Source organism: Leucoraja erinacea, chromosome 4, assembly GCF_028641065.1.
Source record: "Leucoraja erinacea ecotype New England chromosome 4, Leri_hhj_1, whole genome shotgun sequence".
Classification (NCBI taxonomy): Eukaryota; Metazoa; Chordata; class Chondrichthyes; order Rajiformes; family Rajidae; genus Leucoraja; species Leucoraja erinaceus.
Window position 1 is genome coordinate 33783785 of NC_073380.1, and position 27813 is coordinate 33811597.

The 27813-nt window shown below is 43.7% G+C and overlaps 1 protein-coding gene across 3 annotated transcripts in view; it reads right to left on the reverse strand.

The window, feature by feature from the left end:
• Positions 1-6138: 6138 nt before the first annotated feature.
• Positions 6139-27813, reverse strand: part of LOC129696263 (sodium/potassium-transporting ATPase subunit beta-1-interacting protein 3) — a 415153-nt gene continuing 393478 nt past the window's right edge. For all 3 annotated transcript variants that reach the window (XM_055633990.1, XM_055633991.1, XM_055633992.1), the window contains one exon: positions 6139-10803. In XM_055633990.1, coding sequence (XP_055489965.1) covers positions 10794-10803 — 10 coding nt within the window. In that variant the 3' untranslated portion in view covers positions 6139-10793. The remainder of the gene's footprint in view (positions 10804-27813) is intronic.

Below are 27813 nucleotides of genomic sequence, written 5' to 3' on the forward strand. Positions count from 1 at the left end.
TTAACCCATTTTTGAACGCAAAAAAGAATACCCTATTTTTGCCCGAAGAATTGGTTGGCATAATCATTTAATCATTGATATTGATCATCTACCTTCTAATTATTCCTAGTAAGAGTGGTGCTTTTAGTATATCTTCCAATGTTAAAAACTATATAAGACAACAGATATGTTGTACATTTACTTGTTGCTTAAATGCATTCTGATCATTGCAGCAATGCATAGTCAGGGGAAAAAGGTTGCTTTTTAATAATTAGCAATTGGTGCAAGTTGTACTGGGATTCATTTTCCAAGTTAGTAAAAGACAACATAGTCAAGCCATTGGTAGGCACTAGGTGGTGCTATAGAAATCTTAATGTTAGGTGGGTGCTCTGGCTGTGGGATGACTGGTTCCACTACAGTTCTGTGGGGTCTGAGGCCTGTATATGATGCACAAACTTTACGACTGACAGAGCAGCACGAAGAAGGGAGATGAAGAGCTCATGAGCTGGTGGGCTTCTTTAGTTGTGGGTTTCTGTGTTTTGTCAAGTCACATTTATTTATATAGCACATTTAAAAAAACAACTCTCATTGGCCAAAGTGCTTTACATTTGTTATAAGAATAGTATAAACAAACAAACTACATACATATATACATATAGCCCTCGCTCAGTGGACGTCAGGAAAGGCTTGGGAGTATACATAATTGTGAAGTGGAAGGAAAATGATACTTGGTTTTCAAATTTTTTTTTACAAATAAAAAACTGAAAAGTGTGGCGTGCAAAAGTATTCACCCCCCCTAAGTCAATACTTTGTAGAACCACCTTTCGCTGCAATTACAGCTGCAAGTCTTTTGGGGTATGTCTCTACCAGCTTTGCACATCTAGAGACTGAAATTTTTGCCCATTCTTCTTTGTAAAATAGCTCAAGCTCAGTCAGATTGGATGGAGAGCGTCTGTGAACAGCAATTTTCAAGTCTTGCTGGAGATTCTCAATTGGATTTAGGTCTGGACTTTGACTGGGCCATTCTAACACATGAATATGCTTTTATCTAAACCATGCCATTGTAGCTCTGGCTGTATGTTTAGGGTTGTTCTGCTGGAAGGTGAACCTCCACCCCAGTCTCAAGTCTTTTGCAGACTCTAACAGGTTTTATTCCAAGATTGCCCAGTATTTGGCTCCATCCATCTTCCCATCAACTCTGACCAGCTTCCCTGTCCCTGCTGAAGAAAAACATCCCCACAGCATTGTATTGTATTGTATTCACATTTATTGTCATTGTCTCAATTAGAGACAACAAAATGAATTTCCCTTTACAGTCAGTATCATAAAAATAAATAAATAATAAATATTAAAACATATTAAAAAAATAAAATAGAAATTTAAAAAAAAAAAGCACAAACACAGAAACACAGAAAGTCCACGACAAGGTGAGGAAGGCACCATTGTCCGGCCAGCCTCCCCTCCGATCTTCCCAGATGTTCATCCGTGGTCTGGGCCTTCCGAGCACCCGCAGTCGCCGCACCGGGTGGTCCGATGTTCAGGCCCTCACGCCGGGCTGGTGGAACGCCAACGCCGATCCCCGACGGTGAACATCCTCCTCCTCAGCGGCCCGGCCCTCCCGATCAGCTGCCTCCCGCTGCCGGAGTCCGCAGCTCCCGAGTCCGCAGGCCGAGCCGGGCAGAGTCGAATAATTGTCGCGTCCTCACCAGGAAGCAGCTGAAGTGCGGTATCCCCCGCACCGTGCCCTCTTCCCCCACATAAAGACATTAAAAAAATCATAAAAAACACACATCAACATAACTAAAAAAACATAAAGATACCCGGCTGAAGGCGGAGGCTGCTGGCACCAGCGCCACCGGAAGTACAATAACCCCACCGGAAGTGCAATAACCCCACTGGAAGTACAATAACATTGTGGTGGCAGCATGATGCTGCCACCACCATGTTTCACAGTGGGGATGGTGTGGTCAGGGTGATGTGCAGTGTTAATTTTCCGCCACACATAGCATTTTGCATTTAGGCCAAAAACTTCAATTTTGGCCTCGTCTGACCAGAGCACCTTCCTCCACATGTTTGCTGTGTCCCCCACATGGCTTGTGGCAAACTGCAAACGGGACTTCTTATGGCTTTTTTTCAACAATGGCTTTCTTCTTGCCACTCTTCCATAAAGGCCCGATTTGTGGAGTGCACGACTAATAGTTGTCCTGTGGACAGATTCTCCCACCTGAGCTGTGGATCTCTGCAGTTCCTGCAGAGTTACCATGGGCCTCTTTGCTGCTTCTCTCATCAATGCTGTCCTTGCCCGGCCTGTCAGTTTAGGTGGACGGCCATGTCTTGGTAGGTTTGCAGTTGTGCCATACTTTTTCCATTTTCGGATGATGGATTGAACAGTGCTCCGTGAGATGTTCAAAGCTTGGGATATTTTTTTATAACCTAACCCTGCTTTAAACTTCTCCACAACTTTATCCCTGACCTGTCTGGTGTGTTCCTTGGGCTTCATGATGCTGTTTGTTCTCTAACAAACGTCTGAGGCCTTCACAGAACAGCTGTATTTATACTGAGATTAGATTACACACAAGTGGACTCTATTTACTAATTACGAGACTTCTGAAGGCAATTGGTGTACTGGATTTTATTTAGGGGTATCAGAGTAAAGGGGGCTGAATACTTTTGCACGCCACACTTTTCAGTTTTTTATTTGTAAAAAAATTTGAAAACCATGTATCATTTTCCTTCCACTTCACAATTATGCGCCATTTTGTGTTGGTCTATCACATAAAATCCCAATAAAATACATTTACGTTTGTGGTTGTAACGTGACAAAATGCGGAAAAGTTCAAGGGGTATGAATACTTTTACAAGCCACTGTAGATACGTTTTTAGTCTTCACTTAAAGGAGTTGATGGAGGGGGCAGTTCTGATGGGAAGGGGGATGCTGTTCCACAGTCTAGGTGCTGCAACCGCCGCTGTCACCCCTAAGCTTATGCCTAGACTGCGGGATATTCAGCAGCCCCAAGTCGGCTGATCTGAGGGACCTGGAGGTGGAGTGGTGGGTGTGAAGACTTTTAATGTAGGACGGGGCAAGCCCATTAAGGGCTTTGTAGACATAGAGGAGGGTCTTGAAATGTATAAGGAACCGCACAGGGAGCCAGTGGATAGAGGCCAGGATCGGGGTGATGTGGTCCCTTTTTCAGGTGCCCGTCAGGAGTCTCGCTGTGGCATTTTGGACCAGTTGTAGGCGGGACAGGGAAGATTGGCTGATGCCAGTGTAAAGAGAGTTGCAGTAATCTAGGTGGGAGGAGATAAATGTGTGGATGATCTTTTCAAGGTCATCAAAGTGGAGGAATTGTTTTTTAGCTATCGTCCAAAGCTGAAAGAAGCTAGCTTTTACCACGGCATTGACTTGTTTGTCAAATTTCAGTCCTGAGTCAAATATCACGCCAAGGTTTTTGACGTGAGGTTTGAGTAGTGGGTTTAGGCTTCCAAGACTGCCTGCTTTCATTTTGATTGAGTCCTAGGGGCCGAGAAGGGTGACCTCAGACTTACTCTCATTTAGTTGGAGGAAGTTCTGGGCCATCCAGCACTTTATATCCTCGAGGCAGCGGGCAAGGTTAAGCAGATTTGATTGGTTTTTGGGCTTTCAATGACTTGGCCTAAGGGGAGCATATACAAGGAGAAGAGAATGGGGCCCAGGATGGAACCTTGTGGAACCCCACAGCAGAGATTAGCTGGGGAGGAGAAAGAGTTGCTTATGTTAGTCGAGAAACTCCTACCTTTGAGGTAGGAGATGAACCAGCTCAAGGGCAGTGCCATCAATACCAACCCCGTACCGGAGACGGTCAATTAGGATGGTGTGGTCGACGGTGTCAAATGCTGCGCTGAGGTAAAGAAGGAGCAGGATTGCACAGTCGCCGGAGTCAACAGAGAGCAGTAGGTCATTATGTACCTTCAACAAGGCAGACTGCTGTGCTGTGGTGAGCCCTGAAACCCGATTGGAAAGTTTCCAAGATAGAGTTGGAGTCGATGGTGCCAGTGAGGACACTCAAAATTCTTGACACCGCTCTAAATGCTATTCCTCGACTTTGCACAGCCTTGGGCCAGGGATTCTCACAAGTCGGTCAAGTGTTACACTACTCAAGATGGCTTTCAGTATATCCTAAAATATTTTCTTCTGTTCTCCCACGACTGAGCAATGGTGCCCATTTCAGAGGTCAGGTGTCAGGAATGGGAATGGCATGATGTGCCTGTTAGAGTTGACTACATGTAATTAGAACCTCGACATGGGAGAAGTTGGCCTGGGAATGTTGATAATGATTTGCTTAAGCCCAGGAATGTATTTGAAGGATTTTGTGTCAGTGGCTGGTGATATCTCCAGTGCTTTGTGACCCCTACTGTAGGTCATTTATGTTTCGAAGCATACCATGGAATTACTGCTGCTCAATAGGTTCTCAGTAAGGTTGTAATGCTGAGGCTTTATAAGGTACTGGTCACATTTGAAATATTACGAGCAGTTTTGGGCCCCATATCTGAGGAAGAATGGGCATGCATTGGAGAGAGTCCAGAGGAGGTGTAGGAGAATATTCCTGGGGATGATTGAGTTAATGTGGATGAAGGGGATCTCATTGAGATCTACCAAATATTGAAAAACCTGGATAGAATGGATGTGGAGAGGATGTTCCCAGTAGTGGGGGTGTCTCGCACCAGAGAGCACAGCCTCCGAATAAAAGGACATGTGTTTCTCCCCATAACCTTTGACATTGGCTGGATTGATGCTTTGATTGTCAAACTCTCATTCCGTCAAATGGCCAAAGGAGCAGGTGACACAATGCCACAATGATGTGCATTAAGGTTGCTTCCTGTATGTGAAAATTAAACTACATTTTCCAGCATTTCCCGTGTTGTTGTGCGGGGTTGGTGCTATGTAGCAGAGCAGGAGTAGAAGACCATTGTAAGGCCTACTCTTGCCTGTGTTTCGGTGAAATAGTCAACAACAATTTGGAGTTTTTAGCTTTGGTGGTAGTAGCTCAAATTATCCTTTTTACTTAAATACTGTATTTGTATGAAAGAGAGTGGACCCAACTGACTGACAAACAATATTTATGGACTTATTTAGTATCAAGATGCCAAAAAGGAGAGAATCTGTACAAGTTGGTTGTAATCCAATGTACGATTTAATCATTTTAAGATGACATGAACTATTTACCACCCAAACTAGTTTTTTACAAGGTCCCCAAGTGATGGGGTTTCTAGGTAAGTAAAAATTGTTTACATAAAATATTATCAACAAGCACCTTCAATACATTTATTGTGCATATATGTACAAATTTATTTTTTAAATTGTACTGCACAATGTGCTTTATTCATCAGGTCTATGCAACAGATCCGGTTTCCAAAAATGACCATTAATGTTATGTCCTCTCTGGTCACAACAGGGTTCCATTCCTGAGTCATAGAGAGTCATAGCGTGAAACAGTGCGGTAACAGGCCCTTCGGTCCAATTTGCCCACACAGACCAACAATGTCCCACCTGCCTGCGCTTGATCCATATCCCTCCAAACCTGTCCTATCCATGTACCCGTCTAACTGTTTCTTAAACGATGGGATAGTCCCAGCCTCAACTGTCTCCTCTGGCAGCTTGTTCCATAGACCAACCACCCTTTGTGTGAACTGTTTGTAGTGTAGTTAGACTGTGGCATTTAATGCAATCATTCAGATTTTTCATTGCAAGTTTCAATGATATTGCTGTGAATCGAGTTTTCGTATGACAGTAGATGCCTGCAACCCCACAGCAGCCTGCAAATCCATCCTGCTGGTCTCGCAATGTTCATTGGTATGTACTGGCTGTACATAAGTTGGGCGTTTAATATCTGGGGAGAACCTGTCCATCCATTGGTTGTATTAATAAGCCCACATGTTTGTAATCAGTTGTAAGATGTTGGTAGTTTGTAAGATCCTTCAAAATCAAACGGCACAACCCATATTCACCATTTATTTTAATCCTTCCTCAAAATGCCATTGCTGCTGATGGCTAAAGGAAGAATTAAATGCATTTAATTGAGCATAGTGCACAGTGACGGGAAGTTGCCCAAGAATCTTGGGCAGCAGAAGTAGTTCATCAGGATGAAACTGGGCTTTTCAAGAGAAACAGACTGAAAGTACTTCATCAGGATGAAACTGGGCTTTTCAAGAGAAACAGACTGAAATTAATGTTATCTATTACATCGTTGGCCTGCTCTGTTTCTGTCACAACAGAGGACCAGAAAATTAGCGTGGCTCCTTGTTGTAACAGGCCCAGGAAGGCCTTAACAACTGTTGGCCTGATCAGAATGTTGGACATTTTGTAAAAGAGCAAGCAAAGACAATTCTGGATCAAATATCTCTTGAAACTTTTGCTGAAGTTTTTATTCAGCATCGTTGACTCTTGTATTTATTTTGCCTACTTCTGATTTCTATCAACAAATTTTATGGTGGTGATTGTTCTTCCTATAATGCAATTTATTCCAAACCTGGTTCATATTGGTTTAAGGTTCATGGAACATGGAAGCAGATAAGAAGACAGGCAAGGGTGAAGGAAAAGTAGGGGATTGGGCACACAGTTATTTCCACAGTGAGTATTCAAGGAGTGTTGTACCTTTACAATATTGAGGACAAATGTCTGGGACGTCTTTGTTCATGGAAGAGAATGTCATCTAACTACATTATCAGTTGCAACCACAATACAGTCACGATCATCCTTGGGTTTTATGCTCTGGTGTTGTGGCTGCTGTATCCTAGTGTGTACCCTAGTTCTAGCAGGGTATGGCAGAGCTGAGAGGTCTTTGCTAACTTTGCAGACTTCCCATAGACTCTATTCCAGCACTAGCCTGTTGTGTCTTTCAGAAGAATGAGATAGTATCCTTGAACGTGCAGCTGATTTGTAACCACAGACAGCACTCCACCCAGTGGTCACGCCACAATTTGACCTTGAACATCACTTTCCCACTCATTCCTCATACCCCTTGTCTCCCTTGTTGTTTAAATATCTGTTAATATACCCAAAAGACCAACCCTCTGCAACTCTCTGTGTTACAGAAGTACATGTACATATAAAAAGCCTCAGGATTTTATTAATCCTACTTGCCCAATGATATTTCATAGTCCTTTTTTTTGCACCCCTAATTGTCCACAAGTTCTTTCCTACTTGCTTTATATACCTCAAAGGCTCTGTCTGATTTAATCTTTCTAAACCTTGCATATGCTTCCTTTTTCTTTTTAACCAAATTTACAACCTCTTTGGTCATTCAAGGTTCCTTACCTTGCCATCCTTATCCTTCCTCCTAACTGGAAAACGTTGATCCTGAACTCTGATCAGCTGGCCTTTAAACAACATGCGTCAGTTGTGGATTTACCCAATAAAAACGGCTCTCAATTTACTCTTCCTCAATCCTGCCTATTAATTCTGTAATCTGCCTTTTCCCTCATTTTAATACGTTCCCCCAAGGTCCAGATGTATCCTTATTCATAGCTATCTTAAAACTTGGAGAGTTGTGATCATTCTAACCTGAATGCTCTTCCACTGAAACACCAGTCACCTGCCCAAGCTTGTTTCCCCATACATTGTTCAGTGTGGTCCCTCCTCGAGTTAGACATGTCATATCTGAAGCCGTCTTGGATACACCTAACAATCCAAGCCCTTTGCACTAGGCCCCAGTCCAAATTGAGGAAATTAAAGTAATCTTCTATGGTAACCTTGTTGCTTTTTGCATCTTTCCATAATCTGCCTACACATTTGTTATGTTATCTCCCACTGGCTATTGAGTGGCCCTATAGAGGAAATGTACCTTTCTTATTTTTGAGCTCTACCCCTATTGCCTCAGTAGGTGAACCCTCCAGTTTGTCCTCTCTGAGTGCTGCTGTGACATTCTCTCCGATTAGTAAGGCACTCCTCTATACCTCTTTTACCTCCCTCTATATCACATCGAAACCCTGGAATGTTCTGCTGCCAGTCCTGTCCCTCTTGCAATCAAGCCTTGGTAATGCCCACATCATCATAGTTCCAAGCCCTGATGCAGATTCTAAGTTAAATTTAAATATCGTGCTTTACCCACAATACCCCTTGCATTAAAATAAATGTACTTCCGAACATCAAATTCGCCATATTCCTTAACCTCTCCCTGCCTGCTCTTCCTTTGCGACTTAATGGTCATAACCTCAACTTTGCATTTGCTGATGTTCTGTTCTGGTTTGCACCACTACCTACTATAGTTTAAACCTTCTCAAATAGTACTAGCAAACCTCCCTGCAAGGAATTTGGTCCCCCTTTCAGTTCAGATGCAACCTGTCCCTCTTCTGCAGGTCACATCTGCCCTAGAAGAGATTCCAAGAGTCCACAAATCTGATTCCTTGCCCACTGCACCAACTTCCCAGCCACTCATTCATCCATTCTATCTTCCTATTCCTAATAGCAATAGCGCGTAGCATAGGGAGTGATCTCGAGATAACTGCCTTTGTCTATATCTCAATATTCACTCTATAGGGCCGCATCCCTTTTTCTACCTACATCATTTGTACCAACATGCACGATTACTTCTGGCTGCACATTCCTGAGAATGTTCTGCGGCTGCTCTGAGTCATCCTAGACCCTGGTGCAAGGGATGAAGCACACCATCTTGGAGTCCCATTTGCAGACACAAATCTCCTATCCAACCTTCTAACTAGTGTCTCCTATCACTGCAGCCCTGTCTGACTTCAACCTTCTTCACTGCACCACAGACCTGACTGCTGTTACTGCCTTCCCCTGAGCTGTCATCCAACTATATCCAAATGAGTATAACTCTTTTCAGAGGCATATCTACAGGGGATTCCTGCATTCTCAGTCTACTCCCTTTCTTGGTGGATACCAATCTCCTTTCTGCCTGCAGCATGGGTGTGACCACCTCACTATAACTCCTATCTATGACGCTCTCATCTCCCGGATGATCTTGATGTCATCCAGATGCAGCTCCAGTTCTCTCACACTACCGGGTAGGAGTTGCAGGTGGGCGCACTTCCCATGGTTATTAACTTTGCATTTGCTGATGTTCTGCTCTGGTTTGCACCACTTGCCACTGCAGTTTAAACCTTCTCAACAAGCACTAGCTACTTCCCACAGGTGTGCATCATCCCTTCACCCTGGGCATCTCTGGATTGCCCTGCATGCAAGCACGTCCTATCTTAAATATGGAGATCAAAATTGAACTCACTTGTGCAGTCTCACCAATGACGGCAAGGTTGCATCACAACTGGTCTATTTTATACTCCATGCCCCCAATGAAGACCAACATTCTATTAAGATATCTCATTTCTTTCTACCTGCATGCTAGATTTGTGTGTTTCTTGTTCTAGTATCCCCTTGATCAGTTATAATCTCACTCCATTTAAATAATTTGTTTTTATAATCTTCCTTACAAATCTCCCATTTCCCCACATTAAACCTCATATTTTGGCTTTTTGCTATTATCTCTTTGTAATTTTCTCACAACATGCTAATCCACCTAAGGTGCACAATGACAATAAGCTGAAGGACTGGCCCTTGCCATGTATGGGCATCCACAAGAGAAGGGGTAGGAGGTGGAAGAGCACTATTGACCTACCTGTAGCTTTGCTGCTAGGAGAACAACATGCCCAGGCAAGAGTGCTTCACCAGAACTATCCTCAGTTCACTAACTGCGCTGCCATCCTTAGAGGTTGGTTGTTGAGGATAACTTACTTTCTCTGCACCTCTGTGGATTTTAAGAGGGCTGACAACCCCAATGTGAGATCTGCAGTTTCTGGCACATACGTGGCAACAAATGTTTGATAAAAGAATGTGGGTGGATAGTACGATGCGGTGCATTCCTTCCACTCTTTTTGCTAGACTTCGATCAGCTCTGGGCAAATACAATAACAATCCTGGATGCTCACCTGTATGAACAGATGTGCAAGGGCAACCCACCTTCCACTTGCCCCCTTTTAGGCAGGATGTAATTCGAGCCGCCTACATTTCGAAGAAATCTGTAGGTCTTTGTTTAAATTAATGTGTATTCCAGGTAAAGTATGTAAGTGTAGCTTTCTATAGGCTCTGAGACCAGGATACTTTAATCTTTCAGTGTCTTTGAGAATGTGAATGCTGACATTTAGATCAAGCAGTTAGGATAATGCAACCATGTCATATGCTCCGTTCAACAGACTGGTAGTGGAATGCAGCAATACTGAGAATGAAAGGATTGCTTTAATCACCTACTCTATAATCCATAAATACCCTAAAAGATATATTTCACATAAAATGTAACATTCACAAGACTACAAAATACTGGGGTGCTAACATTATCTTACAAATGTGTTAAGAATGAATAGTTCATAAATTCATAAAAAAGTATTTTTGTACAAGTTGAAAACAGAATTGTTTAAATATTCTACAGAGAAACAGTTGCTACTGTCAAAGGACCGATTTGCTGTCAGCACAAAATCCAGTAATGTTTTCCTTTTGCACAGTGGGTTTTACCTGAAACAAATCACTTAACTTTACCAAATTCACTGTTTGCTACAGTGTACATATTTCAACTAGACGCTCCATACAAGGTACCATTATTGTACAGCAAAGGACAAGAAACAGTCAGTAACCAGAACCAAGTATTTCATAATCAACTTGGATTTGCCTAAATTAGTCCTTGACTTGAGTTTTGGTCAGAAATGAATTATGTGGGAGTACCTGCCCACACCTGATATAACATTTAACCTTCTTTCCCTCTGAACCGTAGTTTGAAATGTATCACTGCCAGAGGTCTCCCAGTCGATGGTCATCTGATATCCGTCATTTACTTCGACCTAGAATAGAAGCAAAAAGTTTCAGTAATCTCACCATTACACTTTTCTAAACAACACTATCTTCAGAATATATAAATCATACCTTGAAACTTTTCCAGGATAAAATATCAAGAAAGTTGTTTGAACACATTAGCAGAAAAAGTTTGATGGCACATCAACACACCTAATTACACATTTTTATTATGAATCTCAAAATGCTTTAATTGAATAGTGCAACATAAGGTACCACAGTGCACTCGTACTAATTGAGATGTAGATTGATCCTGAGCAAGCTGTCAAACAGGACATCATAGAACATGGAAGAGCAGTACAGCACAGAAACAGGCCCCACAATATTTGAACTGAACACGATGCCACGTTAAACTGATCTCATCTGCCTGTACATGATCCATATCTCTCTAATCGCAGCACTTTCCATTTACCTATCCAAAAGCCTCTTAGGGGCCACTATCATATCTGCCTCCTCCACCACCCCTGGCAGTGGAGTTCCAGGCCCCTACTAACCTGCCTCACACATCTTGTGGCGGTAGAGTTGCTGCCTCACAGCACCAGAGACCCAGGTTCAATACTGACTACTGGTATTGTCAGTGCGGAGTTTGTAAGTTCTCCCTGTGACTGCGTGGGTTTTCTCCAGGTGCTCCAGTTTCCTCCCAGATCCCAAAGATGTACAGGTTTGTAGGTTAGTTGTTTTCTGCAAATTGCCCCTTAGTGTATGATGGGATAGCATGGAACTAGTATACTGATGATCGATGAATGGCTTTGACACGGTGGGCAAAAGCGCCTGTTTCCATGCTGTATCTCGAAAACCAAAATTATAGCCATGCTCTCTAATGTTGAGCATTTCCATCCAGGGAAAAAGGTTCTGACTGTCCATCTTATTTATGCCTCTCATACATTTATTTATTTCAATCAAGCCTTCCCTCAACCTCCAATGTTCCAGGGAAAGCAATTCTATCCAACCTCTCCGTGTAGCTAAAGCTCTCTAATCCAGGAAGGATTCTGGTAAATCTCCTCTGCACCCTCTCCAAAACCTCCACATCTTTTTTGTAGTGGGGCGACCTGACCAGTATCCCTCTGCATATCAATGATGTAAAGGTCTTGCCATTAACTGTATATATATATATATCAAAGAATTCTCTCCAATAGTTTCCCTACCACAGACATGAGGTTCACTGACCTCCATTTCCCTAGATTCTCTCTACTCTTCTTAAACAAAGGAACAACATTGGCCACTCTCCAGTCCTCTGGGACCTCGCCTCGACTAGAGAAAAAACGCAGATCCTCGCAAAGGCCTCCACAATCTCTCCTCTCCTTTACTCTCTCTACACCAACGACTGCACCTCTGCAGACTTCTCTGTCAAGCTTCTCAAGTTTGCGGGTGATACAACCCTGATTGGACACCCATGATGAGGAGGAATCTGCCTACAGACAGGAAGTGACACAGCCAACGTCCTTGTGCCTTCGTAACAATCTGGAGCTCAATACTGTTAAGACAGTGGAATTGATAGAAGACTTTAGGAGAGCTTCCCCCCCACACACTCACCATCAACAACACCACCGTCACATCTGTGGAGTCTTAAGTTCCTTGGAACCATCATCTCTAAGGACCTGAAATGGGGGGCCACCATCGACTCCACAGTCAAAAAGGCCCAACAGAGGATGTACTTCCTGCGGCAGCTGAGGAAACACAATCTGCCACAGGCACAATTCTATACTGCCATCGTAGAGTCTGTCCTCACCTTCTCCATCATGGTCTGGTTTGGCTCAGCCACCAAGCACGATATCCGGAGGCTGCAGCGAATCGTCCAATCAGCTGAGAAGGTTGTTGGCTGCAACCTTCCCCCCCCTCCCATTGACAAATTGTAAACTGCAAGGGCCAGGAAGTGAGCAGGTAAGATCATCTCTGACCCCTCTCACCCTGGCCACAAACTCTTTGAAGCACTTCCCTCTGGAAGGCGACACCGGACTGACAAAGCAGCCACAGCCAGACACAAAAACACCTTTTTTCCATCAGTAGCTCTACTCAATAACCAAAAGTCTGTAGACTCATTTTCCTCTGGTGTTTTATTTCATTCACATTTTTAAACTGTAATGTTTCATTATTAATGTTTAATGTTTTATGTCACTCTTAATTATTACTGTATGTCTTGTTACTTGCGAGCGGAGCACCAAGGCAAATTCCTTGTATGTGTACATACTTAAAAGTACTCAGACTAAAAAACAGTTTTTACCCCACTACTATAAAAGCACTAAATGTAGCCGCCAAGGAACGCAGGGGCGAGACATATTAAGGGACTGTGGTACACTGTGAAATCGACAGAAGGATGGAGGGTTGGGTGTTTATGCGTGATATTTTCGTGATATTTATTTAGTTGTTTATCTTTTAATATTTTACCTTGTATGTATCGTTAGCTTTTAGAAATGTTTGAATGGTGCACTGACTGGCTGACATTTTTAAATTTCATTGTACATGGTTCATGTTACAATGACAATAAAGAAACTATTCTATATTCTATACTTGGCCAATAAACTTATTCATGAAAACTTCTATAACCTGGGATAGATCCCAACAGGTCCTTAATGTACTTAAAACTGCCTCAAAGAGCCCCAGCATATTTCTATTCTCCACACTGATGTCACTGTCCTCCAAGTCCCTCTCAGTGAATGTAGATGCAAAGTATAGTACCTCACCTTTACCTTTGTACGGTCCTACCTTCTTCCTGGTCACCCTCTTATAGAAACATAGAAAATAAGTGGATGATCATCTAAAATCGGTGCCCCATTCCTGCTTTCTCCCCATATCCCTTGATTCAGTTAGCCCTAAGAGCTATATCTAACACTCTATTGAATATATCATATTTTTAATGTATGCATAAAAAAAATTATGGACAACAATTTCTCACAACAACGAGTATGTCTCTGAAGTAATTCATCATAACATGAAAGGGACAATATCAATGCAAGTGTTTTAGGACAGTCATGAGGTGAGGGTACTGATACCAACGCCATTCTTAATTTCCCCTTAAACTGAATGCTTTGCTTCCCTGATTGTTGCCCTTCAGAGGGCAGTTTAGAGCCAATGGGTTTGGAGATGCACACTAGCCAGACAGGATAGGATGGCAGATTATTTCATGAAAAAACATTACTGAAGCGGACAGATGTTCTACTGCACTCAGGTAGATACATGATCACCTTTGCAGATGCTACCTTTTAATTCTACATTATTTGATTAGCTGAATTTAAATTTGTGACAATATCCCTGTAATTTATGCATATGAGCTGTGCACATTCTCGCACATGCTCAGTAAATCAATCAGTGACCTTTGATTTGGAAATAAATCAATCCTGTTATTGATTCCAACATGAGTGTGTGTGCAGTCATCTTTCACTGTACATTATGTACTAGTTTACTTATTTTTTAAGTAGACAGATATGAAAATATGGTGGCAACGGTGAAAGTGAACATTTGTGAATCAAATAGACATTATGATGATTAGAAAAAATGCTTTGAAATGCTTTCAGGAATGAATGTTTCAACGCTCAGCGACCGGACTAGCTGCATGCATGAATGAACGCAGGTCAGTGAACACACAAAGATAAGACACTGCGTGTAAATCAATGTGGTGGGAGTCAAAGTTTAAAACGACGTGCTATGAGAGTCTGCTTAAAGATAAAATAAGCTAGTAAGAGTGAGGGAATACGCTGATATTTCAAAATGGCGCAGACCAGTCCATCTTTCCTCGTGGCTCCACCATCCAATCTAAAGCTCAAAGAGAACAGGGTGGAAGAGTGGAAAATGTTTAAATAAATGTATGAAAATTATGCAGTGATAACAGAACTGGAGAAGAAGGAGAAACAGTATCAAAAAGCAGTATTCCTGCCTTCTGTTGCACTGGAGCGCATGCAAATCTACAATACCCTGATGTTCGAGACGGTAGCAGATGAGACAGATGTGAAAGTCATCATCGGCAAGATGTCTACCATCATCATAGGGGAGACGAATGAAACCTACGAAAGATTCGTTTTCAATAAAAGAGACTAGAAATCAGGGGAAAGCATTGAATCGTATGTTGCAGAGCTGAAGGGGCTTGCTAAAACATGCATCTTCTGTGAGTGCCTGAGAGAAAGCCTCATTCAAGATCACATCGTCATTGGTCTTGCGGACCGGTCAACTAGAAAGACACTCCTTCAGAAGAGGAAGCTGACACTGCAGGGGACTGTAGACATATGTAGATCCTCGGAGGTACAGTGGCAAGAATGCAGGTCATTGGCGAAGAACCTACAATACACAAGGTGGAACGATTCAAACCAAGGGAACAGATGGTTGGTTTTCCTTCGCAGAGGAAGAATCAGGGACTAGTAAAGTGCAAGTTCTGTGCAAGGAGGCACAAGCGTAGGAAGGAGGAATGCCCAGCGTAGGGGAAGGACTGCAAAACCACTTCGCCTGCTGCTGCAAGCAGAGGAAGGAGAGCATGCAGAAACGGGGTCTGCACAAAGTCATAGAGACATCTGACACAACATCCATTTCCGACACAGGATCTGTGAGTTGCATTGAGATCAATGCAGCCGGAAACAATTCCTCTCCAGGCCTATTCACTGAGATGCAGGTCGGCACAGCAGCCATCGTTTCAGTTTGACTCTAGTGCCAGTGTTAATGTGATTCCCAAGCATCTTGAACCCACCAAAGAGGACATTAGACAAGAGAAAATCACCTTAAAGATGTACAACGGATCCAACCTGCTGGCGGAAGGTAGGGCGAAAGTCGTACTCCGGAACGAGACGAACAGCAAGAAGTACCGTGTTCACTTCATAGTGGTAGAGGAAGGCTGGCTCACACCGCTCCTGAGCAGCAAAGCTGCACAACGGATGAAAGTCTTCACGATTCACTATGAGAACTTCAAGAGCCTGAATGCTGTTAACGAGGCTGGCTCATTACTTAAGAGATACAAAGATGTCTTTGACGACAAAAGACCTGGGAGACTGCGTGGCAAGGTCAAGTTGGACAGAGGATGTGACCTCCATCACAGTGTTCTGCAAAGCTGGTACCTGCAGCCATGAAAGAGAAGGTCATGAATGTTCTCATGAAGCTGGTCGAGCAGGACATCTTGACTAATGTCGAAGAACCAACTGAATGGTGTAGCAGGCTGGTCGTTACGGAGAAAAAGGACAGCACAGAGTTGAGGTTCTGCATAGATCCTAGACCCCTCAATAAAGTCCTGAAAAGGGAGATTCACAGACTACCAGTCATAGAGGATGTACTCACTGAGCTGTCCAAGGCGAAGATTTTCTCCAAATTCTATCTGAAGTCAGGATACCTCCTCTGCGAACTAGATGAGGAGAGCAGTTTCTTAACAACCATGAACGCCCCTTTTGGGAGATATCGCTGGAAGATGTTGCAATTTGGACTGAAAGTAAGTGCAGAGATCTTCTAGACAAAGCTGCAACAAGCCATAGAAGGATTAAAGGGAGTGGAATGTGTTACAGATGACATCATCCTGTACGGAGTAGGGGACACCAGAGAAGATGCAGAAAGAAATCACGATGCAAGACTGCAAGATGTTCTTCAGCGATGCAGAGACAGAGGCATCAAGCTGAACCGGAAGAAGTCAGTCGCGAAAACCATGTGTATCACATTTCCAGGACATATAATTACAGATTGTGGCCTGAAACTGGATCCAAAGAAGATCCAAGCTATCCTAGAAATGCCCAACCCTACGAATCCAACAGAAATCCAAAGGTTACAAGGCAATGTAAATTACTTGGCAAGATTCCTGCCAATGTTGTCGGACACATTGAAGCCTTTGAGGAAATTGACCCACAAAGAAGTAGAATGGGAATAGTCATCAGAACATGACATGGCAATGTCAAAGATCAAGGAGCTGTTGACAACGGCACCTATCCTGGCATACTACACACCAGACGAACAGCTGACCATACAATGTGATGCAAACAAGGCAGGTCTAGGTGCAACACTTATGCAGAAGGGACAACCACTGTCCTATGTGAGTCGAGCATTGATGCCAACCGAGCAGAGATATGCTCAGATTGAGAAGGAGGCACTAGCAATAGTGTTTGCCCTCGAGCGCTTCCATCAGTGCACCTACGGACAGAGAGTGATCATTGAGAGTGACCACAAGTCATTGGAAGTCATAGTTAAAACCCCTCTGCATAGAGCACCAAGACGTCTCCAGGGCAAGATGAGGATGCTACACCACGACCTCGAGATCAAGTGGGTAAAGGGAAAAGACATGCATCTAGCAGATATGCTGTGCCGAGCATACCTCCCTGACACCACAGGACCAACCAGATTCACTGATGTCAACGCAGTTGAGTCCTTGAGCATGGGACAGGACAAGGTCAAACGCATCCAAGCCCACAACAGGGAAGACGAAACACTACAAACAGTTAAGAGAGTAATCCAAAATGGATGGCCAGATCACAAGGCCGACGTTCCAGAGGCAGCACAGCCGTACTTAATCCCTGTCACTCTACGCAGAGATATGAAGGAGACACTCCATACCTCTCACCTGGGAGTGGAAGGAACCCTCAGACGTGCTAGAGAATGAATTTTCTAGCCAGGAATGAACTCTGATATGAAACAGTTCATTTCAAACTGTGAAGCCTGCAGGACATAGAAACATAGAAAATAGGTGCAGGAGGAGGCCATTCGGCCCTTCGAGCCAGCACCGCCATTCGATGTGATCATGGCTTGACTCATTGTGATCAGGACGTACGAACAACAGAATTCAGAAAGAAACTCTGATGCCTCATGCCCCAGATCGACCATGGGAGAAAGTGGGAACCAATATGTTTGAACTTGAGGGAAAGCACTATTTAATCACAGTGGACTACCTATCTAATCTCTGGGAGATAGACAGACTGTATGACCTGAACAGCAGGACAATCATTGTAAAACTCAAGAGCCACTTTGCAAGATACGGAATTCCCAGCATTGTGGTAGGCGACAACAGGACACAGTTCTCATCAGAGGAGTTTGCCAAATTTGCCAGGAAATGGGCAGTTGACCACTACACAATTTCTCCAAGACATAGCCAAGCTAACGGAAAGGTGGAATCGTCAATCAAGGCAGCTAAGCGTGTGCTGAAGAAAACTAATCACTCTAAGAGATGTTTACTTGGCAATACTGGAATTACGCAATACCCCTGTGCAAGGAGTGAACAGTAATCCTGCACATGGACTACATGGAAGGAGAACAAGGACGACATTTCCAATGACATCTAACCACCTCAAACCACGAGGTGCTGAGATACTCACAGAAGAGAGGACAAAGATGAAGGATATGCAGGGAAAACAGTCAAAAATCTACAACTGACATGCCATGGATCTGCCAATCCTGGAAGAAGGTGATGTCGTAAGACTCAAACCCTATAAACTAGGAGATACCAGATGGCAGAGAGCAACAGTTCAGAGACGACTGGATGAGAGATCATACGAAGTCGAGACAGAGTCAGAACTTCTAATCCAATGTATCCGAGTAGATCTGAAGAAGACCGGAGAACTACCTCCACACATAACTCCAGAGAAACCACCAGACGTGGAGAAGACTGGGACCCTTTGCAACCAAAAGACCAACACAACATGCATCACCGGATAAAGAGGCTGCTCGTGAAACTCTTCACACAGAGAAATCAAAACAAAAACAAAGTGACACAAGAGAAGAAACTGGAAGTGATGCACAGAATGTACTTACTGAAAAGAAAGACATTTCTGAAAGAAACACCATCACAAAGACTAGGGTAGGTAGAGGTGCCAGGCCGCCGGAAAGGTACGGCGAGTATGTTACAAAGTAATGTGTTTTGTTATGACGGACCTACCTGCTTATGAGAAGAAAGCATGTGAACATTAGTTTGTGTTATTGAAATACAAGTGTGACTATGAATGAAATTATGAAATAAGACAGAATAATTGTTTTACTCTGTTAAGTTAAACCATATTACTGCCGTGTAATATTATCAAAAGTGTTTAAGTTTACTTTGTTTTGGGATCATCGGAAATGTAATCACAAAATGTCAAAAAGGAAAGGATGTGACAATATCCCTGTAATTTATGCATATGAGCTGTGCTCATTATCGCACATGCTCAGTAAATCAGTCAGTGACCTTTGACTTGGAAATAAATCATTCCTGTTTTTGATTCCAACATGAGCGTGTGGGCAGCCATCTTTCTCTGCACATTATGTATTAGTTTACTTATTTTTTAAGTAGACAGATATCAAAACAGAATTCCTTGGCTGAATATGGTGGGATTTGAATTTTACATTGCAAGTGTTTAAAAATTACCTCTGAAACCTGGGTGAGAAAGCCAATATTGTCTTGATCATAATCCAATAACATCTTGCTGGAATATACATTCATATTAACATCAGGTCAGGAAAGGGATTTGTTAATGACAGTAACAATTCACTAACTTGCCAAATGTCTATATCCATAATAATATGCTAAGCATAGCTACTTGGGAAAAGCACTCGAAAGCTGCAGGTGGACAGGAAAACATTTGACTCCCCAGAGAGGGTCAAATGTTTCAGCAGATGGAGAGAAAATGTTATCCTTAGAGATTTTCCATCTTTATTGATTAGACGGTAGAGCCGTTTCCCACACCTCAATAAGGCTTCTGCTGTGGGCAATTTCAAAGGCGTGCATATTTGGGCATGTGGGCTAATGTTCTGACAATTAGCAAGTTTTGCTCTTGTAGCTCCCTCAGGTTTGAACTATTTGCCTTCTTGGAATGAGCTAAAAACATTCTAAACTTCACTGTGAATTTTTAGTAAGATTGGAATTTGAAATAGAATTTTCTGAATGAACGTTCACCGCTCTGCTCATCAATTTATCTTTTGCCCGTGTGGAGATTTTGTTTCTATGGTTGCAAACTAACCAGAATCACCCAAACAGGTACGAAAGAAGTTTAAAGAGGAGAAAACAGTTGATTCAGCATGCAAAGTCTAAACCAGGCCCTGTCCAAAAACTAATCGCAATAAACATCACAAGGTTCTCCTAATGCAGGAAAGCTTCAAATTCTGCTCATTTTGTTTGGTACAAGAAAGCTCGAGCATGTTTGAATTCAGACAAAAATAGATTTCTTTGATTTAAAAAAAACTTTAAAATGTAAGTAGTAAATGGTTATTAAATAGTTTCAATGCCTAATTTTGAAGATATGTTCAGTAATTTTCAATCAGATGAAGCAGAGGACTGCACTGTAATTAAACTTGCCTGTTAAAAATGCCTATCCAGTGCATTTTAGACAGACGGTAATATATTTTATGGCAACAATTTAAAAAAAAACCACTAAGCTCTCAGATTTGCACTGATTCATGGGAAACTTTATATTAGTAATTCTGCACATTAATTTTACTGGAAACTTAGAAACCTGGCCTAACCAACTCAACTTCAAGCTTGGTGCAGTTTCCCAATGATGTCAAAAACACAATCTACTATCTGAATTGAACAAATAGGTCACAAAGTGCCGGAATAACTCAATGAATCCGGCAGTATCTCTGGAAAATATAGGTGATATTTTGGGTTGGGACCATTCTGAACAAATAGATGAGTTAACTATTGAAAGTGTTGAATTGACTGCAAAAGCATGAATTGCTTTGACAGAATATGGTGGATTATTTGTTATATTACTGGGGTAGTTTCGAGACCTGAACTAATAATCCGAATACCATAACTACAGAAATACATGTGTAAATTCATCACCCAAGAAACAAATGTCAAATAATTAAAAAAAAAACCGCTACTCTGGGTAATGATGACTATTATATTGGTTTGTCAATAAATATTCATCTGATTCACTCTTTGGGATGAAAATTATTGCCTTTGCCCCTGAAGCGCACAGCAATATTGTTGGCTTCTAACTACCCTCTGAAATGGTCTAGTAAGCCATTCAGTTGTATCGGAATGGTTACATTAAAACAGAGCCACAAAAACTGTCAGATCACTTGGTATTAACCAAGGAGTTGTACCTGGGTACAGCAAAGAATCATGCAGCGCAGTCAATCTTGAAAATTCTCCTGTGCGTTACTTGAGGGCCGGTGTGCAAAGTGGGAGAGCTGGCAGACTAGTTGAAGAGCAGCGTGATTGATATCTTCCATGTGCGGACGTGGCGCCGACAGACAAGAGGCCGAGGCAAAGAAGCCGAAACGAGGCCGAAACGCCAATGAACCGAAAGAGTCCGAAGACAAAACGCCTACTAACCTAAAGGATGGGATCCCTAAATGCAAACTATCCGAAAGGCTGCGTCGCCTAAAAGCAAACTTACCGAATGGCCGTTCTGTCGCAATGCCACCTACCCGAAAGGCGGCGGCGCCTACAGGTCAAAGGACCGACAGCCGTTCAACAGAAAAGTCCAATAACGGACATGACGTTGTCGGGGGGCGGGACTTGTCAGTGATTGGTCCAGTCCCCCGCGTCCATCACATCACTGTGAAGGCATGTACATTGTCCCAAACCTCTGCTCCACCCGACCCACAGCCCGTGGAGGGTGGCCGTGGGAGAGGTCCCGAGGAATGCACACTTTCGGCCGCTTTCAACTTGGTGCTTGGGTTCAGACTGCCCAGTCACCTATGGCTTGTGTGGGAAAATGAACCCCACGCTCCAGTCTCTCCCTTCTCTCTCCCCTCTTCACTCTCTCCCCCTCTCTCTCTCTCCCTTCTCTCTCCCTTCGCTCTCCTCCTCTCTCTGCCCTCTTCTCTTTCCTCCTCTCTCTCTCCATTTCTCTCTCCTCTTCTCTCTCTCCTCCTCTCTCCCCACTCCCCTCTCCTCCTCTTTCTTCCCATCCTCTCTCTTCCCCTCCTCCCCCTCTCTCCCTTCTCTCTCCCCCTTCTCTCTTTCTCTCTCTCTCTCTCTCTCTCTCCCCCTTCTACCCCCCTCCCCCGCTCTCTCCCCCTTCTCTCTCTCCCCTTCTCTCTCTCCGTCTCCACACATGGGACGCCTCACAGTCACTGACCGCGATGTACCGCCATCAGACCCCAACCTCCACACCAGGGTGATTTCCCCCCCTCTGACCCCCGGACTTTGACACCCACATCGGGTGATTCACCCCGGCCGCAGGGACAGATGGTTTATTTATTATCGTCTCGGTGCTTGTGGAACGCACCCAAGCTCCCACGCACAAAAATGGCAGCATGTCTGGAGAGAAAGAATGGGTGATGTTTCGTGCCAAGACCATTCTTCAGGGTGTGTCTGAAAGGTCTCGACCCGAAACGTCACCCATTCCTTCTCTCCAGAGATGGTGCCTGTTCAGCTGAGTTACTCCAGCATTTTGTGTCTATCTTTGGTGTAACAGTTGTCTCATTTCATCGGCTTCATGTAATGCATGCCCACAAGAGACGCTGTACATGGTGTTTCGACAGAACGGCCATTCGGCAAGTTTGCTTTTAGGCGACACATCCTTTCGGTTCGTTGGCTTTTAGGCGTCCCGCCTTTTCGGTTAGTTTGCATTTAGGCGTCCCATCGTTTCGGTTAGTGGGCGTTTCGTCTTCGGACTCTTTCGGTTCATTGGCGTTTCAGCCTCATTTCTATTCGGCGTCTTTGCTTCGGCCTCTTGTCTGTCGGCGTCGCGTCCGGTTATCGATATCTTCACACAATCATACCTGCAGCTAACATCCCTGATTCCTCATTCACTATTGTTGATTCTGGCCTCTCCAATCAGGATTGAACCAAGAAATCTGATGGTACAATTACGTATTTGTCAAGGAGAGAACCTGGCAGTCCTCAGCACCGAATGAGTCAAGCAGTGGTATCCCGCAACTAATAAACCAGTGCTCCTTGGCATTGAATAACACCCAGAAATAGCATTACGAGTAGCAGGAGCACAGAATGTACTCTGGGTGGTCATTCATTGTCCATCACCCAATATTTTTAGGTAATGAACCGGTGATTGAGTCCTGAGAATAGATGGTAGTTGAATTATACCCATGCTGCTGAAATGGACAGGCACATGGCATCTCAAATTGAATCCTGAGAATTATGAAGTGATGCACTTTGGTAGAAAGAATGAAGAGAGCCAATATAAAATGATGTTATAAAAGCTGTTGTAAAAGTGTAGAGTCCTATATGTGCATTGCAGAGCAAGTTTGGAAAGCAGTGAATAAGGCAATACACAATTCAACAAATGTACAAAGTATAAGAACAGAAGAGTTATGCTGGACTTTATATTAAAAAATATAAGCCTCAGCCTCAGGGAGTATTAAGTTCAATTCCGCTCATCACATTTATAGGAGGGAAGCGAAGATGTTAGAGAGGGTGTAGAAAGGATTTATGAGAATGTTCCCTGGGATAATGAATTACAGTTACAAGGATGTATTGTTAAGGTCGGGAATGTTGTCTTTTTGCAGAGATACCGAGAGGAGATTAAATAAAAGTATATCAAATAATGAAGGGTCTGGACAGACTGGATGGTGAGAGGCAGGTCCCTTTGGGGACTGGACATAACGGATATAAAATAAGAGAATCTTAAGAGCTACTGGAACAAGTGCAGACCCGTTGGGTCTGTTTCCCCAACGGCGTTTGCGGGGGGGGGGGGGGGGGGGGGATGCGGCATCACACTCACAATAAAAGGACCCCCAAACACACAGGTGGGGGGAGGGGGGGGAGATGAGAGTGGGGAGGGGAGAGGGAGGGGAAGGAGGTGGAGTGGGGAAGGAAGAGGAGGAAACGGGAGGTCCAACAGATTTGGCTGTGAGCGAAATAAAACTTATCTCTCCACTGAGAGCGGGGTAGGGGGCGATGAGAAAGAGGGGGATGGGGAGAGAGATGTGGGGGAGGGCATGGGGAGGAGGAGCCCTGAGAAGGGGGAGGGGGCCGTGGGGCAGCAGAGGGGCAGCAAAGCAGCAGTGGGGCAGGGCTCCTCCAGAGTGGAGAGGGAAGGGGGGAGAGGTGAGGAGAAGAGTGGGGAGGGAGTTCCCCCCCCCCCTCCCACCCCCACCCCCGCCCCCCCACACCCCAACATAAAATAGCAAAAACTACATAAAAAACACAGAGGAGGCTGCAGGGCCGCTGTAGGGAGAGTGAGTGATGGAAGAGGGACAGAGGGGTAGGAGGAGGAGGAGAGGGAGCGGGTGGGGGTGGGAGGGGAGAGGGAGGGGTGAGGAGAACATAGAAATTAAGTGCAGGAGTAGGCCATTCGGCCCTTCGAGCCTGCACCACCATTCAATATGATCATGGCTGATCATCCAACTCAGTATCCTGTTCCTGCCTTCTCTCCATACCCCCTGATCCCTTTAGCCACAAGGGCCACATCTAACTCCCTCTTAAATCTAGCCAATGAACTGGCCTCAACTACCTTCTGTGGCAGAGAATTCCAGAGATTCACCACTCTCTGTGTGAAAAATGTTTTTCTCATCTCGGTCCTAGAAGATTTCCCCCTTATCCTTAAACTGTGACCCCTTGTTCTGGACTTCCCCAACATCTGGAACAATCTTCCTGCATCTAGCCTGTCCAACCCCTTAAGAATTTTGTAAGTTTCTATAAGATACCCCCTCAATTTACTAAAATCTAGCGAGTACAAGCCGAGTCTATTCAGTCTTTATTTATATGAAAGTCCTGACATCCCAGGAATCAGTCTGATGAACCTTCTCTGTACTCCCTCTATGGCAACAATGTCTTTGAGCATTGGGCATTGTGACATCACACGATGGAACGTTCACCAGGTGCTGGGGCTGGGGCTGCTTCTATGGGTGAGAAGCAGTTTTCTTTTGAAATTTGGGGGGGAGAAGAAGGATTTGATTAAAAATGTGTACATAAACACGACGAAATGTAATCAGGAGTGGATACTTAGAAAGAAAAGTGAAATCACTACCAAAATGGAAAAGATCTCGGTGATTCTGTGTCTGGTTTCAGGGTAGCAAGAAATCAAAGGAAGAAAGGCAGCCGGCAGCCAGACGGACGGACTCCGGCAGGCACACAGTTTTATATAATAAATAGATAGATAGATAGAAGATAGATGTTAAGAAAATCCTCTTGCACTGCCTGGCGATATCGTAGAGGTGGGTTCCCTTGTGGCTTTCAAAAAATAAATAATTAAATATATGGTGGGCAACACTAGAGCAGCACGAAAACAGGCCTTTCGGCCCACCGAGTCTGCACCGACCAGCAATCCCCGCACATTATCACTACCTTACACACACTAAGGACAATTTACATTTATACCAAGTCAATTAACCTACAATGTACGTCTTTAGTGTGGGAGGAACCCGAAGATCTCGGAGAAAACCCACATAGGTCACAGGGAGAATGTACAAACTGGACAGACAACATCCGATGTCAGGATCGAACCTGGGACCCGGGGATCTGGCGCTGTAAGGCAGTAACTCTATCGCTGCGCCACCGTGCCGCACTATTCTTTATTATTAGTTATTGATATAGACAGCAGGCTCAGACTTGTTGGGCCAAATAGCATCCTTCTGTACTCTATGATTCTAACACAGGATCTACGAGGGGCAGTGAGTGTGTCAACACTAGGTATAAACATAATTGACATTGTCCTTGGTGTTCGCACACTCACTGTATCATTGAAAGCCACATAGTTCTTGTGGAGCAGAAGTCGTGTCCTCCTTCCAAGGACACCTTTCATTGTTTAGAGTCATAGAGTGATACAGTGTGGAAACAGACCCTTCAGCAAAACTTGCTCACATCAGCCAACATGTCCTAACTACACTAGTCCCACCTGCCTGCGTTTGGTCCATATCCTTCCAAACCTGTCCTATCCGTGTATCTGTTCAACTGTTTCTTAAATGTTGGGATAGTCCCTGCCTTAACTACCTCCTCTGGCAGCTTGTTCCATAAACCCACCAGCCTTTGTGTGAAAGACTTACCCATCAGATCCCTATTAAATATTTTCCCCTTCATTAAGATGATACCCTCTGGTCTCATTTCACCTACTATGGGCAAGAGACTTTTTTTAAAGTGTGCGCCGACCCGATCTATTCCTCTCATGATTTTATACACCTCTATAAGATCACTCCTCATTCTCTTGCCTTCCAAGGAATAGAGTCCCAGCCTTCTCAACCTCTCCCTATAGCTCAGACTCTCTCGTCCTGGCAACATCCTCGTTTAATGTGACATTGCCTTTGCATAAGATTCAGAACAAGATGCAACAGCTTAATATTGGAAGCAATGGGGCATAATGTCATTAGTAGAAGAACTGTGCTCCACCAGAATACAGCATGTGCCTCAGTCCATCAAGCCTGGGAGTGAAGGGAATGGCAATAGAAGCACTTGACATAGTGTAAAAATGAGATCCCAACATGGTGAAGATGCAAGCAGGATAACAGCTTTGCTACAAACAAAAGCAGCATGGAATCGAACCAAGCAATTCCACAACCAATGAATTGGACTCCATTTCACCATTCGCCTTTAATGCTGGTGAGCAATTATAGAGCTAAAAGGGTGTAGCTTCTGGCACATCTTCAAACTCAATAATGATGGAGTGAAGAATGTGAGCAGTATAGACAAGGCTCTTATGGACCTTTAGTCAGATCCATCTTGGCTTCCTCCTGAAATCCCCACAATTAAGTGGTCACTCCAAGTGGAATCATTTATTGAGTGAATTTCGACAAAAGGGTCATTACTTCTCACACGTTAATCGTGTTTCTTCATATACGCTGCCTGATCTGCTGGGTGTTTCCAGCATTTTCTGTTTTTATTGTATATGGTACCAAACATTAGCTCAACGTGGCTACAGATATAAAGAAGGGTCCCGACCTGAAATGTTACCCATCCTTTTTTTCCAGAGCTGCTGCCTGACCTGCTGTGTTACTTCAGCACTTTATGTCTATCTGTAACTAGACAACATTCCATGTGCAATACTAAGGTCGTGTGCTCCACAACCAGCTGAGCCATGCTGATCCAGTACAATTACAATACTGGAATCTAACCAAAAATGTGAAAATTGTCCAAGTATCTCCCATCACAAAAGACATGGCATATTTGATGCAATTAATTATCAACTAACCAGCCCCTCTTAAACATCAGCACAACAATGAACGATATTGCAAACAGCTAGTCAGTAGTACTGTTTCATCAATAACCTGCTCACTAATGCAAAGACTTACTCTTGTCTGTACCGCTTTGTTACAGTCCTCATCACTGACCTAGACTAAATATGGACAGAAAGCAGAACTCCAGATATCAATGGTGCTTTTGACTGAATATTACATCACGCAACTCAAGTTAAGCTGAAATTAATAAAAACCAAGTGAAATGCTCTCCACTGATTAGAGGCATAAGGTCATGTGATAGGAGCAGAATTAGGTCATTCAACCCATCAAGTCTTCTTTGCCATTCAATCATGGCTGATCCATCCCTCCTTCCTAACCCCATTCTCCTGCCTTCTCCCCATAACCCCTGACACCCGTACTAATCAAGTATCTATCTAACTCTGCCTGAAAAAATATCCATTGACTTGGCCTCCACAGCATTCTGTGGTAAATAATTCCACAGCTTCACCATCCTCTGACTAAAGAAATTCCTCCTCATCTCCTTCCTAAAAGAACGTCCTTTAATTCTGAGGTTATAAACTCTAGTCCTAGACTCTCCTACTTGTGGAAACATCCTCTCCACAACCACTCTATCCAGGTCTTTCACTATACTGTACGTTTCAATGAGGTCCCCCCTCATTCTTCTAAACTACAGCGAATACAGGCCCAGTGCCGTTAAACGAACATCATATGTTAACCACTCATTCTTGGCATAATTCTTGTAAACCTCATCTGGACCCTCTCCAGAGCCAACACATCCTTCCTCAGATATGGTGTCCAATATTGCTCACAATACACCAAATGCGGCATAACGTGCCTAAATAATGGAGATTGTGGTTGTTGGAGGACAGTCATCTCTGGACATTATTGTAGGAGCTTATCAGAAACATGGCCTGGATCCATTTGCATCTTATTCCTTCATCAATAACCTTCCTTTCATCATAAGTACAGAAATGAGATGGTTTGCACAATTTCAATTGCCATTCAGAATTTCTCAGTGAAGTTCCAGCCTG